Source organism: Saccopteryx bilineata, chromosome 5 (assembly GCF_036850765.1).
Source record: "Saccopteryx bilineata isolate mSacBil1 chromosome 5, mSacBil1_pri_phased_curated, whole genome shotgun sequence".
In the NCBI taxonomy this organism is placed as follows: Eukaryota; Metazoa; Chordata; class Mammalia; order Chiroptera; family Emballonuridae; genus Saccopteryx; species Saccopteryx bilineata.
In genome coordinates this window covers 178356141-178368684 of record NC_089494.1, presented here as the reverse complement: position 1 = coordinate 178368684, position 12544 = coordinate 178356141, and the positions used below count along the sequence as shown (strand labels likewise).

The 12544-nt window shown below is 43.4% G+C and overlaps 1 protein-coding gene across 4 annotated transcripts in view; it reads left to right on the top strand.

Annotated features, from left to right (window-relative positions):
- Positions 1 to 12544, top strand: part of NFKB1 (nuclear factor kappa B subunit 1) — a 130864-nt gene that overhangs the window by 110208 nt on the left and 8112 nt on the right. For all 4 annotated transcript variants that reach the window (XM_066233472.1, XM_066233473.1, XM_066233471.1 and 1 more), the window contains 4 exons: positions 3414 to 3528; positions 9541 to 9742; positions 10337 to 10506; positions 10823 to 10925. In XM_066233472.1, coding sequence (XP_066089569.1) covers positions 3414 to 3528; positions 9541 to 9742; positions 10337 to 10506; positions 10823 to 10925 — 590 coding nt within the window. The remainder of the gene's footprint in view (positions 1 to 3413; positions 3529 to 9540; positions 9743 to 10336; positions 10507 to 10822; positions 10926 to 12544) is intronic.

The following is a 12544-nucleotide window of genomic DNA, read 5'->3' as shown; positions in this document are numbered from 1 at the left end:
CGTGGGGTAGGGAAGAGAGATGATCATGTATGCATACTGGCTAGTGAAAAGAAGACTTGATCAAAATTATTGGATCCTGTACCTGGAACACTCTCTCAAGGAAAAAAAAATGTGTCAGTAAGATTGAGTGGCATAATTTACGGCTTCTGTCCTGTGGCTTTCCACCTCCTGGCCTCTAGAAGAGCTGGAATGTTCATGAAAAAGTGCCTTCTGGGCAAGAAAACTAAAATGTGTTAGGGAATATTCCTTTTTGAAAAGCTTTGCTTTATTCATGGAAATAACATTTGGAATAATATTTATTAAACAAATATTTAGAATAATAGTTTTTGATTTATTTATTGGAATAATAACAATTAGGATAATATAATAATAAAATTTGGTCCTAGCAAATCTCTAAAGCACTTGTTATCCCAACTGTGTATCTGTGATGATAGTTTAGATAGTTTACTCAATAGAAAGAAAGCCCAGAAAAGACACCATAGTCAATGGCCACACCACTGAACACTCCCGATCTCGACTGATCGTGGACGCTTAAGCTGGATCAGGCCTGGTTAGTACTTAGATGGGAGACTGACTACCAGGGAATACTGGGTGCTGTAGTCTTAAAAGGAAAAAGAAAAGTAAAAAGACAGTGCAACAACAAAATGATTGAGGCAAATGTCATTCTTTCCCAGTTACTGGTTTCTTCTCTACTGCCTCTGATAATGATCACCGCCAGCCTATAACTGGCTCAGACTCGTGACTGCTCTAACCCACATTGTATGGGCATCTAACATTCCCAACACCATGCCTTCCATTCCTACTGCGACTGAGCTCATATTTGCAAAGCCACCTGGCTTCTTTCTAAAACCGTTCTCTTTGTCCTTTCATTGAGACTTCTAAAATGATCTCAGCAGCCTATAAAAATAACAAGAGACAGCAACTCTCAGATTAAAGTCAAATGCCTGATCTAAAACCTTCCTAAAATAGTGTTAACAATGAGAAATCCTTTTCCGTGGAAGAGCTCTTGAGTGCTATGTTTTAAACCTCAGTTTAAAAGCTGAACCAAATGCTTTAGGAAAGTGCCAGCCTCAGGTTTTCAGACAGACCTTTGTTCTTGTCCCTCGCAGCGTAACCAAGGATGTGGTGTGACCACTGGCCTTGTTATACAGTATGAGAGGAACCAGGACCGCCTTCTCTGTGTAATGGCATGCACAGCAGAATGTTTTTTAACAGGGTTAAATTATCCAATTAGCATTCAGTAGCATATAACCACAAGAGAAAGCAGTTAACCAGGGCAGGACAGCAGCATTTTAAGTGACGGTTTTAGGGACCTGCTGAATTGACGAGACTAAGAAAGACAGCACATACCAGTTAGAAAGGGACTGCTAGTGTTTGTAGGGAGGATTGTGGAAAGGGATACCAGGCGTGTGATTCGAGCGTGTGCACTTAGGGGAGGCCGTGGACAGAGACAGAGGGCCGAGGAGGTGGCCTTCTGCCCCAGCAGGAAAACAGTGCTTCGAGTCCCCTCTGAGGACCCCAGACACACTCATGTCATGCTCTCGGCGCTTCCCGCAGCGAGAGGCCAGGGGGCTGAGCCTTGAGACCAAAGAGGAGTGAGTCCTCAGAAAAATGCAGACAAGGGGTACCTTTTGGTCTTCACAGCTCAGTCCTCTTGTTTCACTGAGCTTGTCATATGCAGCTAATAATCTGAATCCTGTGGCTATTAGTCATCACAGAAAATACAACAAAGAAAAAAATAATAAAACTTCTGGTACCGGGGAAATTCCCATGAGGGTGTGAGGATTTATGGGGGGAGGGGAATGTACTTCTGCTATGAAATGCTGAGCTGCACATGGAAATTTTTAGGCTGTTTTTGAAGTGCGGCCTTTTTCTTGGTATGTGTGCATCATGTCTGCGTCACAACTTCAGGCTTTTTTCAGAAGTCTTCCAGCCTCACATTTCAAGGGACAGTAGTGAAATTCTGAAATCATTCATTTAAAAATGTATCCCAAGTGATAGAGCCACAGTTTGGTTTTCAGGCCTGCCTGTGCCAATGTCAGACCCAAGAAAGCTACATGCAATCACTAAGAAAAAGGCCTGGGTAAAATGGCACCTGCTGTCTTTAGAGCACACACAGCCTGCGCCTCAAATCCCAGATGTACTGCCATCAGGTGATGCCGTGGGTGGCCCTGCATCACAGTCTGCCCATCCTTTAGAGGATCCATCCTCTAAATGTTCACCTACAACTCTTCGGAGCAGTACACATGTGCCCCTAAAGCAGGATTAAGAGATTAAAGGGTTGAGAGATGACTTTGGAACAAGACGGACAATCTTGAGCTCAAATCCCAGCCTCATCACTCACTGGCTCTGTTGACTCAGGTTGAGTTAAACTATACCTATAAATCTCAGTTTCACCTAGCTTGTCAGATTGTTGTTACGATAAATGAGATAATGTATGTCAAGTGTTTAGCATAGTCTGGTGAATGGATGCTCTAAACAAACAGCCTCTTTCATTGTTGTTATCCAATTAATTTTAATGGTAAGTTTTTTTAACAATTTAAAAAAATGGAGTGATGCTTGGCAACCACCATTATTTTTTACCTCATTAGTGTAAGTCCCTAGGCTCCCTCTGTCATCCTTGTTTTTCCTGCTGAAACTGTGTGCGGGGCCTAGCAGGCTGACCCCGAGAGAACCCGCCTCCGAGCAGGTCACAGGCCAGGGAAAGAGAAGCATGTATAGAAAATGGTAGTTGTGCCCCCACGCGGTCAACTTGAGGGGAGACAACTGGCTCTGCCTGGGCAGTTGGCAAAGTCTTCTCCGGGAATGGAAGGTTTGAACCAGAAATTGAAGGATGGAGAGACACTGTCCAGGCAAAGATGAGGGGAGCAAAACCATCTGAGGCAGAGGGGATATTTGAGAGGGAGAATACATCTGCCTTGTTCCCTCAGAAGTTTGTCTTGAGAGTCTTAAAAAGCTACCACACTGTAGTTTGCAGGATGGAGGCAGGGCTAGGTGAGGTAGCTACCGCTTCGGAACAGAGCCAAGTTCGGGCATTTTACATGCATCCTCCGTGTGTCAGGCATAGCCAGGGAAACCTTAGGGGGAAATGCCCGGGACCCATAGCACAGAGGCAGAGTTCGGATTTGAACTCAGCTGTCTCTGCCTCAAAGCTCAGGTGCCTTTCCACCTCAAGGGGTCACCTGAATGTCCCCAGAGACAAGACAGGCACCGTAAATGAGTATAGAAGACGTGAGGAGGCAAAAGGGCCTCCTCACCTTAGATTGAGACATTTTGTAGATTCAAAACATTTGGAGGCCAAAGAAAACTAGGTATGATAGCCAGATGCAGTGTACAGTCTTATCATATCTTAGGAATCTTTTGTTGTTTTTGTTAACACTTTAATTGATACTGCCATTATATTTTTGTTCCAGTGTCTTACACTTAGCAATCATCCACTTTCACACTCAGCTGGTGAGGGATCTGCTGGAAGTCACATCTGGTTTGGTTTTGGATGACATTATCAACATGAGAAATGATCTCTACCAGGTATGCAGAAATATCAGGGCTACAACTGAAAAGTCTATAGTTTGTATATACGTGTGTGTGTGTGTGTGTGTGTTATTTCTGATAATGTTAGCAATAGAAAAACATACAAAATATCTTTGCAGGTAATGTCCTAAAAGCCCATCACTTGGATGTTCTTTAACAAGCTAGGTGCTTTGATCTGTGGGTGTAAGAGCACTCACTCCGCAGTGACCCTGCTGGAGGAAGGGAAGCTCTAAACTGTACAAGCCATCAGAATCGATCCATTTGAGAAAGAGAACCTAGTGTAAATACATCACATCTGTCAAAAAAAAATAAAACTGAGCCTGCGCAGGCAGTGGTGCAGTGGATAGAGCGTCGGACTGGGACGCAGAGGACCCAGGTTCAAAACCCCGAGCTCGCCAGCTTGAGTGAAGGCTCATTCTGATTTGAGGACAGTTCACCGGCTTGAGCCCAAGGTCACTGGCTTGAGCAAGGGGTCACTAGCTCTGCTGTAGCCCCCTGGTCAAGGCACATATGAGAAAGCGATCAATGAACAATTAAGGTGCCGTAACGAAGAATTGATGCTTCTCATCTCTCTCCCTTCCTGTCTGTCCCTATCTGTTCCTCTGTTTCTGTCACACACACACACATACACACACACACACAGAATAAAATTTTTGAAAAAGGTTAAGTTTGAAAAGCCAATAATTTCCAAGAATTTTGAAGTCTGCTGAAACACATTTTGACAACCTTTAAATGTATAACAAAAGGTGCTGACGAAATCAGAATATAAAAAGATGGAAAAAAAAAAAAAACAGAAAGACAGCTCAAAGTGAGGAAAATAGGAAACACTGAGAAGTTTTGCCCAAATCAGGTGTCAATAAAAATTAGGCAGCTCAGAGCAACTAGAAGAACTCTGTTAAGGAGGTCTTTGGATGCGGAGAGAAGTTAGGGGGAGCCTCAGTGAGGCGCCCTGATGGGCAGGTGCAGATGTCAGGTGAGGAAAGGAGATTAAAGCTGCTTGGATAGAACCAGCACCTGGAAGCTGGGTGCTGGCAGCCCGGAGACCTGGGCCAGCCTCTGGCTGAGGGCTCACCCGCTGCACAGGCCGGAGGTGAGGAGGGCTCCGCTTCCCAGGGCTTCCCCCGGGCTGGCCTCTGGCTGAGGGCTCACCCGCTGCACAGGCCGAAGGTGAGGAGGGCTCCACTTCCTAGGGCTCCCCCCCCCTCTCCTGGGCGCTGTCCTCGCCCCACCAGGGTTCTGCACCGTCTGCTGCTCTCACCCCTGCTCCTGTTTCCTCCTTTCCTTCCCTCAGCCCAGAGAGACCACCCAGCCCTCCTTGGCCTAGATGGTGGGCTTGGAGGCTTGATTCAAGCATCTGTTTCGCTCTAAAAACATGTACAATTATTTACATGATAAAGGGCCTGTTCCAGTTCTCAATTTTTAAAGCAGGTGATATGAATCATTTTTATTTCCTCAAAGCAAAAGTGCTGAAATGTTTCCATGTAGTTGTCAATAGATTTTTATCTGTTAATAAGTGTGTCCTGGAAAGGCAAAATAAAAATTTCCCATTGGATGTAAGGGCCAATGAAGTGAGGGATTCCTCACTGACGCAATATAAAATAACTAGGATGAAGTCTCATTTCGGATGTACTACATCAGTGGTAGTCAACCTGGTCCCTACCGCCCACTAGTGGGCGTTCCAGCTTTCATGGTGGACAGTAGCAGAGCAACCAAAGATAGATTTAACTATAGTAAGTTGTTTTATAAAGATTTATTTTACCAAACAGCAAAAATCCGACATAAAGTACTTGGTAAGTAATTATTATTATATGCTTTAGCTTGCTGTAACTCTGCTTTATAACTTTTATAAAGTAAAGTTACTTCCCTACTTTATAAATCACCATTACTGTGGAACCTGTGGGCAGTTAGAAAATTTTACTACTAACAGAGATACAAAAGTGGGCGGTAGGTATAAAAAGGTTGACTGCCCCTGTACTACATTTAAATAATATCTTCTCCAAATACCTGTCATACCATCTTGAGGGTTGTTGGTATTTGGAAAGTCATTTAGCCCATAAAGCTTGATTCTGTTAGGCTTTTGGACTGACTTCCTTTTCACCATCACAAGTATACAAGCCAGACTAGAAATGGGACATTGTCACTTCTTGGTCCTCCTTTCAAAGTCTGCTTTAACTTCACTGCCTGTAGGTCAGATTCCAGGAATTGCTTCTTTTTCTGTTTGTAAATAGGACCTGCAAAGGACACAGAACAAGAGGACTAGCAGTTGTAGTTTACTGTGTGCTGAAGTCCTTACTGTATCGTTCGGTTACATACGCTGAGAGTCCAGTGTGTAGAGACAAAAGCCCTGAAACCACCGCCTTTGACACTCTGAGCCTCTGAGTCAGGGACTCTCGAGCAAATATAGGCCCATTCTTTCCCTCCCTCAGTACTATTCTAGTTCATGGGCAAGGATTTTTGATCCCCTGGTATGATTTCTTGGCCTCAAACGCATACCCAGTGTCAACTTCTGTTTGAAAGCTGAAAACCACTAAGACTTGGCCTCTCATTTATCTGCGATGAAGGTTCCCGTAAACTCTTCTTGATGAGAAATTGAACAGCTCTCTAAGTCGTTTGGGTTATTTGGTAATCATCTTAAACATTCTCCCAAAATACCTTTCCCTAATCTTAGTACATTTCTGTGCCCATCTGTCATGATCAAATCACTCTTCCCACCCACTCTCTAGAGACACACTCAAAATAGTCCATATCCATAGAGCTAAGAGTTCTCTGAAAATATTTCTGACTCTGTTCCCTTTAAACCCACTTTTCCTCTCCCCTTCCCTCATCTCAACGTAGACAACCACTCCAGTGTGTTTGATATGGATTTTTTATTTGCATATATTCCTAAAAAACATTATTGAGATTTTTTTTGTGTGCATGTATTTTCTTATGTAAAATGGCACAGAAAGGCCCTGTCTGGTAGCTCAATGGACAGAGCTTTGGCCCAATGTGTGGATATCCCAGGTTTGATCCCTGGGCAGGGCACACAAGAGAAACAACCATCTGCTTCTTTCTCCTCCCTCTCCCCCTTCTCTCTTTCCCTCCAACAGCCAGTGGCTCACAGGTTCAAGCATTGGCCCCAGGCACTGAGGATGGCTCAGTTGGTCCAAGCAGCAGCCTCAGGTGCTAAATATAGCTCAGTTGACTCAAGCATGGCCCCAGACTGGGGTTGACGGGTGGATCCCGGTTGGGGTACACACAGGAGTCTGTTTCACTATCTCCCCCACTTCAGTAAATAAATAAATAAATAATAAAACGGCACAGTAGGGTGTGAATTCCTCGGAGAATCCAGGTGCCCTCCCTGGCAGCGTACAAGTCTCCCAGCCCCACTCGCAAATATAACTGTGGTGTTTTTAAGTATTTTCCCACATATCAGCTACATAAACATATAAACTTTATTTTTTTTATTTTTCAATTAGAGTTGACATCCACTTTTATACACTACTGTGTACACTATTATAGTGACACACTATTTCACGTATACAACATACATGATTAGACATTTAAATAATTTATAAAATGATCACCCTGAAAATTCTAGCATCCGTTTGACACAATATATAGTTGTTACATTATTGACTCTATTCCCTGTGCTGTACTTTATTTCAGCCCCATAAACGGTTTTTGTAATTGGCAATTTGTGTATCTTAATCACCGAAATAGGTAGATATTTTAGCATATCCTCACATACGATCCACATGTGGATCATATCATTATATCTATACTGTGGTCCTGCTCCTGTTAACCTTTCCTCTCCCATTTGAACTTTGATGTAATTATAGATTCATTGGTGGTTGCAAAATATGTAGCAGAAGGTCTCATGTACCTTCAGCTAGTTTCCCCTATGATAACATCTAGGTGATAAGTTCAGTGTCAAAACCAGGAAATTGACATTGATACAATCCACAGATCTTACTCGGGTTTCACCACTTTTACGTGTACTCATTTGTGTGCGTCTGTATAGTTTTTATGCATGTATTTTAAAAATGCATTAGTGGCTTCGTGCTACGTCACTAGATTTCTGCCTTCTTTCTTTAAAGGATTTACCCATGCACCTGTGTGTAGCGCTAGTTCGTTGCTTCTGTTCCTGAGGAGAATCCTATAGGGTCCCTCCTCCACCTGTAATGTACCTATTCCCAGTAGTGGACACTTAGCCAGCTTCTTGCTTCCCACCCCTGTAGGCAGTACTGTGATGAACGTCCTCACCCAGGCCCCTTTGTGGATGTGTATCATTCGGTGTATATGTAAGAGTTAGGCTGCATTTGTCTACTTGGCTCTGAAGAATGTTTGCATGTGGCCTGGATCCCTTTATTGTATAATTGTGTAAGATATCATCCTGGGGTTTAAGATCTAAAGCCTGAAATATCATAGAAAACCTTTGGTGGGACCATGGGAGAAAACTTTTAAGAAACAGAACAAAATAAAAAATCCTCTCATGGTAGAGAATTTGCATGCTATGAGAAAGAATTATATTGAAATTTCAGATAATTCCTAATCTCTGAATGCTATAACATGTTATCAATTCTGATTGTCTTTTCTCATTCTACTTTGTTTTTCTATTTTCCATTTTCCCCAAATAGCATTTCTGATTAATAAACACAGCTTTTATTTACTTACTTATTTTTGAGAGGAAGGCTTTTAGCCAAGAGCCTACATATCTAGTTTTGAGGATATCATTTCATTTCAAGCTGGGATATAGTCCTAAAAGACAAAAAAGATAAAAATAAAGGGGAAAATGGAAATTTGGCCAAAAATTCCACCTTGTTTCTGCTGGATTCAGTAATGACTGAGACGGAGACTTCAGCGGCGGAGCGTGTTTAGCCCCAGTTCTTGCGCGCTGTGGCCACGTGCACCAGCCCCGGGCTGTGGGCTGCTGCGGTCCCTGCCCAGTGAGAGGGAAAGTGTAAGCAGACTGTCACCAGGCAGGCTACTCACAAGCTCCTGTGAAATAGACTGGTTAATATAAGAATACTATATTGCTGTTCTCTGTCAGTGACCTCAGTTCTTTGAAAGATACTTTTGTGGTTGTGTTTGTCTTACTCACTTTGAAAACACAGTTTTTAAAACATCTCATTTGCATTCGCTGAGGTTCTACTTCACAGGCAAGGGAGTCAGACGGACCCTTTCCTTAACTGTGAGCTATCGGCAGGTCAGCTGTTTGTTCGTCTGAGCCCTCTGCGTGAGGGGCTGTTGTGCCAGTTATGAATTATAGAATCCTTTGACACCTTTTATAAAATGAGGCTGAAGAGGTCCGTTGATTGGTCTCTGGCACCAGTCAATGAAACGATATCTTTTAATTAACAGATTTATTTTCCATGTCCATATAAAATGACAGCACCTTTGTTAATTGGTTTCTGTTGAGTGGTTCATGTAAAATTCTATAGTAAAACCGTAGCCTTGATTTGATTTAACATATAGAATTACAAGCTGAAGATAGAGTCTTACTAGAATTTCAAGATAATTAAATTTACTAATAGATGAGTTAACAGAGCAACAATTAGTGGGCTGGAATAAGAAACAAGAAAGCTATTAAGAATTTTAAACACAAAAATAATCTTTTAATTTTAATATTTTTAATTTATTGATTTTTAAAGAGAGAGAAATATCCATTTATTGTTCCAGTTATTTATGCATTCATTAGTTGTTTCTTATATGTGCCCTGATGGGGAGGTCAGACCCACAGTCCTGGCATATTAGGGTGATGCTCTAAACTACCCAACTACCTAGCCAGGACTAGAAACATAATCTCAATAAATGAGTGGCCCAAAGTTAGTCTACTATATATGCTTCTTTAGCATATGATATAGGACAAGGAGTAATTCCTTTGCAAAGGTGAGGAGTTACTTACTTTGGGAATGAAAAGTGGCCCATAGTATGACTCCCATCTACTGCCGTGACCGCTGCCAAGCCTGTGGGTTATTAGTGTTAGCTACTAACAGTGCTATCTCCTGCCCTTCTGCAACTTCCCAGACGCCCTTGCACTTGGCAGTGATCACCAAGCAGGAGGCTGTGGTGGAGGACTTGCTTAGAGCTGGGGCCGACCTGAGCCTCCTGGACCGCTTAGGGAACTCTGTTTTGCACCTAGCTGCCGAAGACGGACACGATAAAATTCTCGGTATTTTACTCAAGCACAAAAAGGCAGCACTACTTATCAACCACCCCAATGGAGAAGGTAAGAGAAAATCCGCACGTCACGGTGTTACCTTCTCTGCTTTCTAACCAGTTAGTGGGTGTTTGATACATGTGTGTTGCTATTTGATTTGCACCCAAAGTGCTTTTCTTTGGTGTTTGATACATGTGTGTTGCTATTTGATTTGCACCCAAAGTGCTTTTCTTTGGTGTTTGATACATGTGTGTTGCTATTTGATTTGCACCCAAAGTGCTTTTCTTAGTCACCTCATCTCTTGTGGGAATTTCTGTTGCTCACCGTAGCTGATCCTGTAAAGACGACCTGGGAAAGTTAGTCAGTTGGAGGAAAGAGCAGAGGTCTGACAGACCTTGGGCTTGAAGTGTAAAAAGCATCATTTATTCGGAGAACCTTTTTTGCTCTTGGTGTTTCTTGAGAACATAAAGAAGACTGGGTTGACATGCAGAACATTTGACTTACAGGGCCTGATAGACTATCTAGATAGAGACTCTCTCAGCACTCAGCATGCTGAAACCCGTCAGCCTGCACGCCCTGTGGACCGGTTTCCTTCGGCTGCACTGACGGTCATCTTGTGAGCAGCCTTCTCACCCCGTGACTGTGCCTCTGCTTTGGCCACAGGTCTGAACGCCATTCACATAGCCACGATGAGCAGCAGCGTGCCGTGTCTGCTGCTGCTGCTGGCCGCCGGGGCGGACGTCAACGCGCAGGAGCGGAAGTCGGGGCGCACAGCGCTGCACCTGGCTGTGGAGCATGACAACGTCTCCTTGGCTGGCTGTCTGCTTCTGGAGGTAAAGGATGCATACCTTTGCATTAAATTCCTAGGAAGAGTTAAGAAAATCTTTTCAGAAAATGCTGTTGGTAACAGCCTTTCCTCTGATGTTCAGCTCTATTTCCTGTCTATGCAAGGCTTCAGAGCTGCAGCATCAGACTTCCCCAGCATTCCTTGCCCTGGGCTCAAACTGGGGATTGTTTCAATGGCAGAGCCTCCTTCAAATAGCAACTGTGCTAGTAATAGAATTCACGGTGCCATGAAGACTGGGGACATGGGGACAAAAGGATGAGAGAACCTTCGACTAACCCTTTCCTGTGTGGGCTGGGTTGTAGGGTGAGGCCCATGTAGACAGCACCACCTACGATGGAACTACACCCCTGCACATAGCGGCCGGGAGAGGGTCCACCCGGCTGGCGGCTCTTCTCAAAGCAGCAGGTAAGGCAGCCTGGCGGTCAGTTGTGGGAAATGTTACCAGGGATGCAGACCCAGCCTCAGTCGAGGTAGAGGATGCACACACACACATACAACTTGTCAACTTCAAAGCATATGAGGTAGTCAGACTTTTATCTTGAACACTGGTAAAAAAGGGAAAAGAATCAAGGATTGTCTTTCAATACAAAACATACAGGGTAGACACAGAGTTGATAGGGAAATGTTCTTTTTATAAATCTATGCTAGATAATGAGTGATAAAGGAATGATACACTCTCACCATTTTCACTCCCTCATGAGTGAATTGATCTAGGCGATGGACAGGAATGCTGTTGACATGACCAGATGGGAGAGAATCAGACACTTGCTTACCTGCCAAACACTATGAAATAGTCTTGCCTCACTCACCCCAACCCCGCTAACACCCCCAAATTAAACCTCTGTAGCAAACTTCTATTCAGGGCCGCCTTCTTGGCGCCACAGATCTGCTGCTGAGAGGCATGAGTAAAAAAGCTCTGTGACAGTTAAAACTCCCAGAAAACACTGGACTAGTAATCCTGGGCTCCATCCTGAGAGTCACGTCAGTTTCTACTCTCTAATTCACCGGTTTGTTTTGGGTTTTAGTTAAGTTGACTCCCATGACAAGAGATCTTAAAGGTAAATTTAGTTCTTACAGAATTCTGAGCAGAACTAGTCTGATCACATCAGAAGTTCCCAGAAGGAAAAATGTATTGGTATAAGAAATAATTTAAAGACTTTCTTTTGCAAAAAAGGTCTCTTAGAAATTGAAGTAATAGGGTCTGACCAAGTGGCACAGTGAATAGAGCATCAACCTGGGATGCTAAGAACCCGGGTTCAAAACCCTGAGGCCGCCGGCTTGAGCATGGGGTCATAGACATGACCCCATGACTTGAACCCAAAGGTCACTGGCTTGAAGCCCAAGGTCACTGGCTTGAACAAGAGCTCATGGGCTCAGCTGGAGCCCCCCAGTCAAGGCACATATGGGAAGCAATTGATGAACAACTAAAGTGCCACAACTACAAGTTCTCATCTTTCTCCTTTCCTGTCTGTCTCTGTCTCTGTCTCTCTCTCTCTCTCTCAGGAAGGAAGGAAAAAAGGGAGGGAGGGAAGGAGGGAAGGAAGGAAAAGAAAAAAAGAGAAAAAGAAATTGAAGTAATAGGAAAAAGTGGGGCATGTATTGAGTACTGTCGTGTTTGAAGCACTAAAAATTGCTGGCATTTATTTATCTAACTCTGTATCAAGCCCTGTGGTAGACATTTCACATACACTGTCTCATTTAATTTCACTTAAACCTCAATAACCTCTTGAGATAAACCCCATTATTATTATTCCCATCCTAACAGATTAGAGAAAGTTTTGTGTCCCAGCCCCAGGGCTGTGAATCACACCTTGTTCTCAACACTCACACTTCATTTCTCTGCTGTGTTTTTCTCCCCTCTCTTGCTGAAGGACCTGCAGGTGTTATTTTACTTAATCCTTGCCTCCTATGAGTATAGAAAAACTATTCCTCTTCATTTGAATCTCTATGGCCTTGACTATTTAGAACCTGAAAAACTGTTTAATGAAATTGGTATCTCAAACATGCCCTGATATACCTGATTT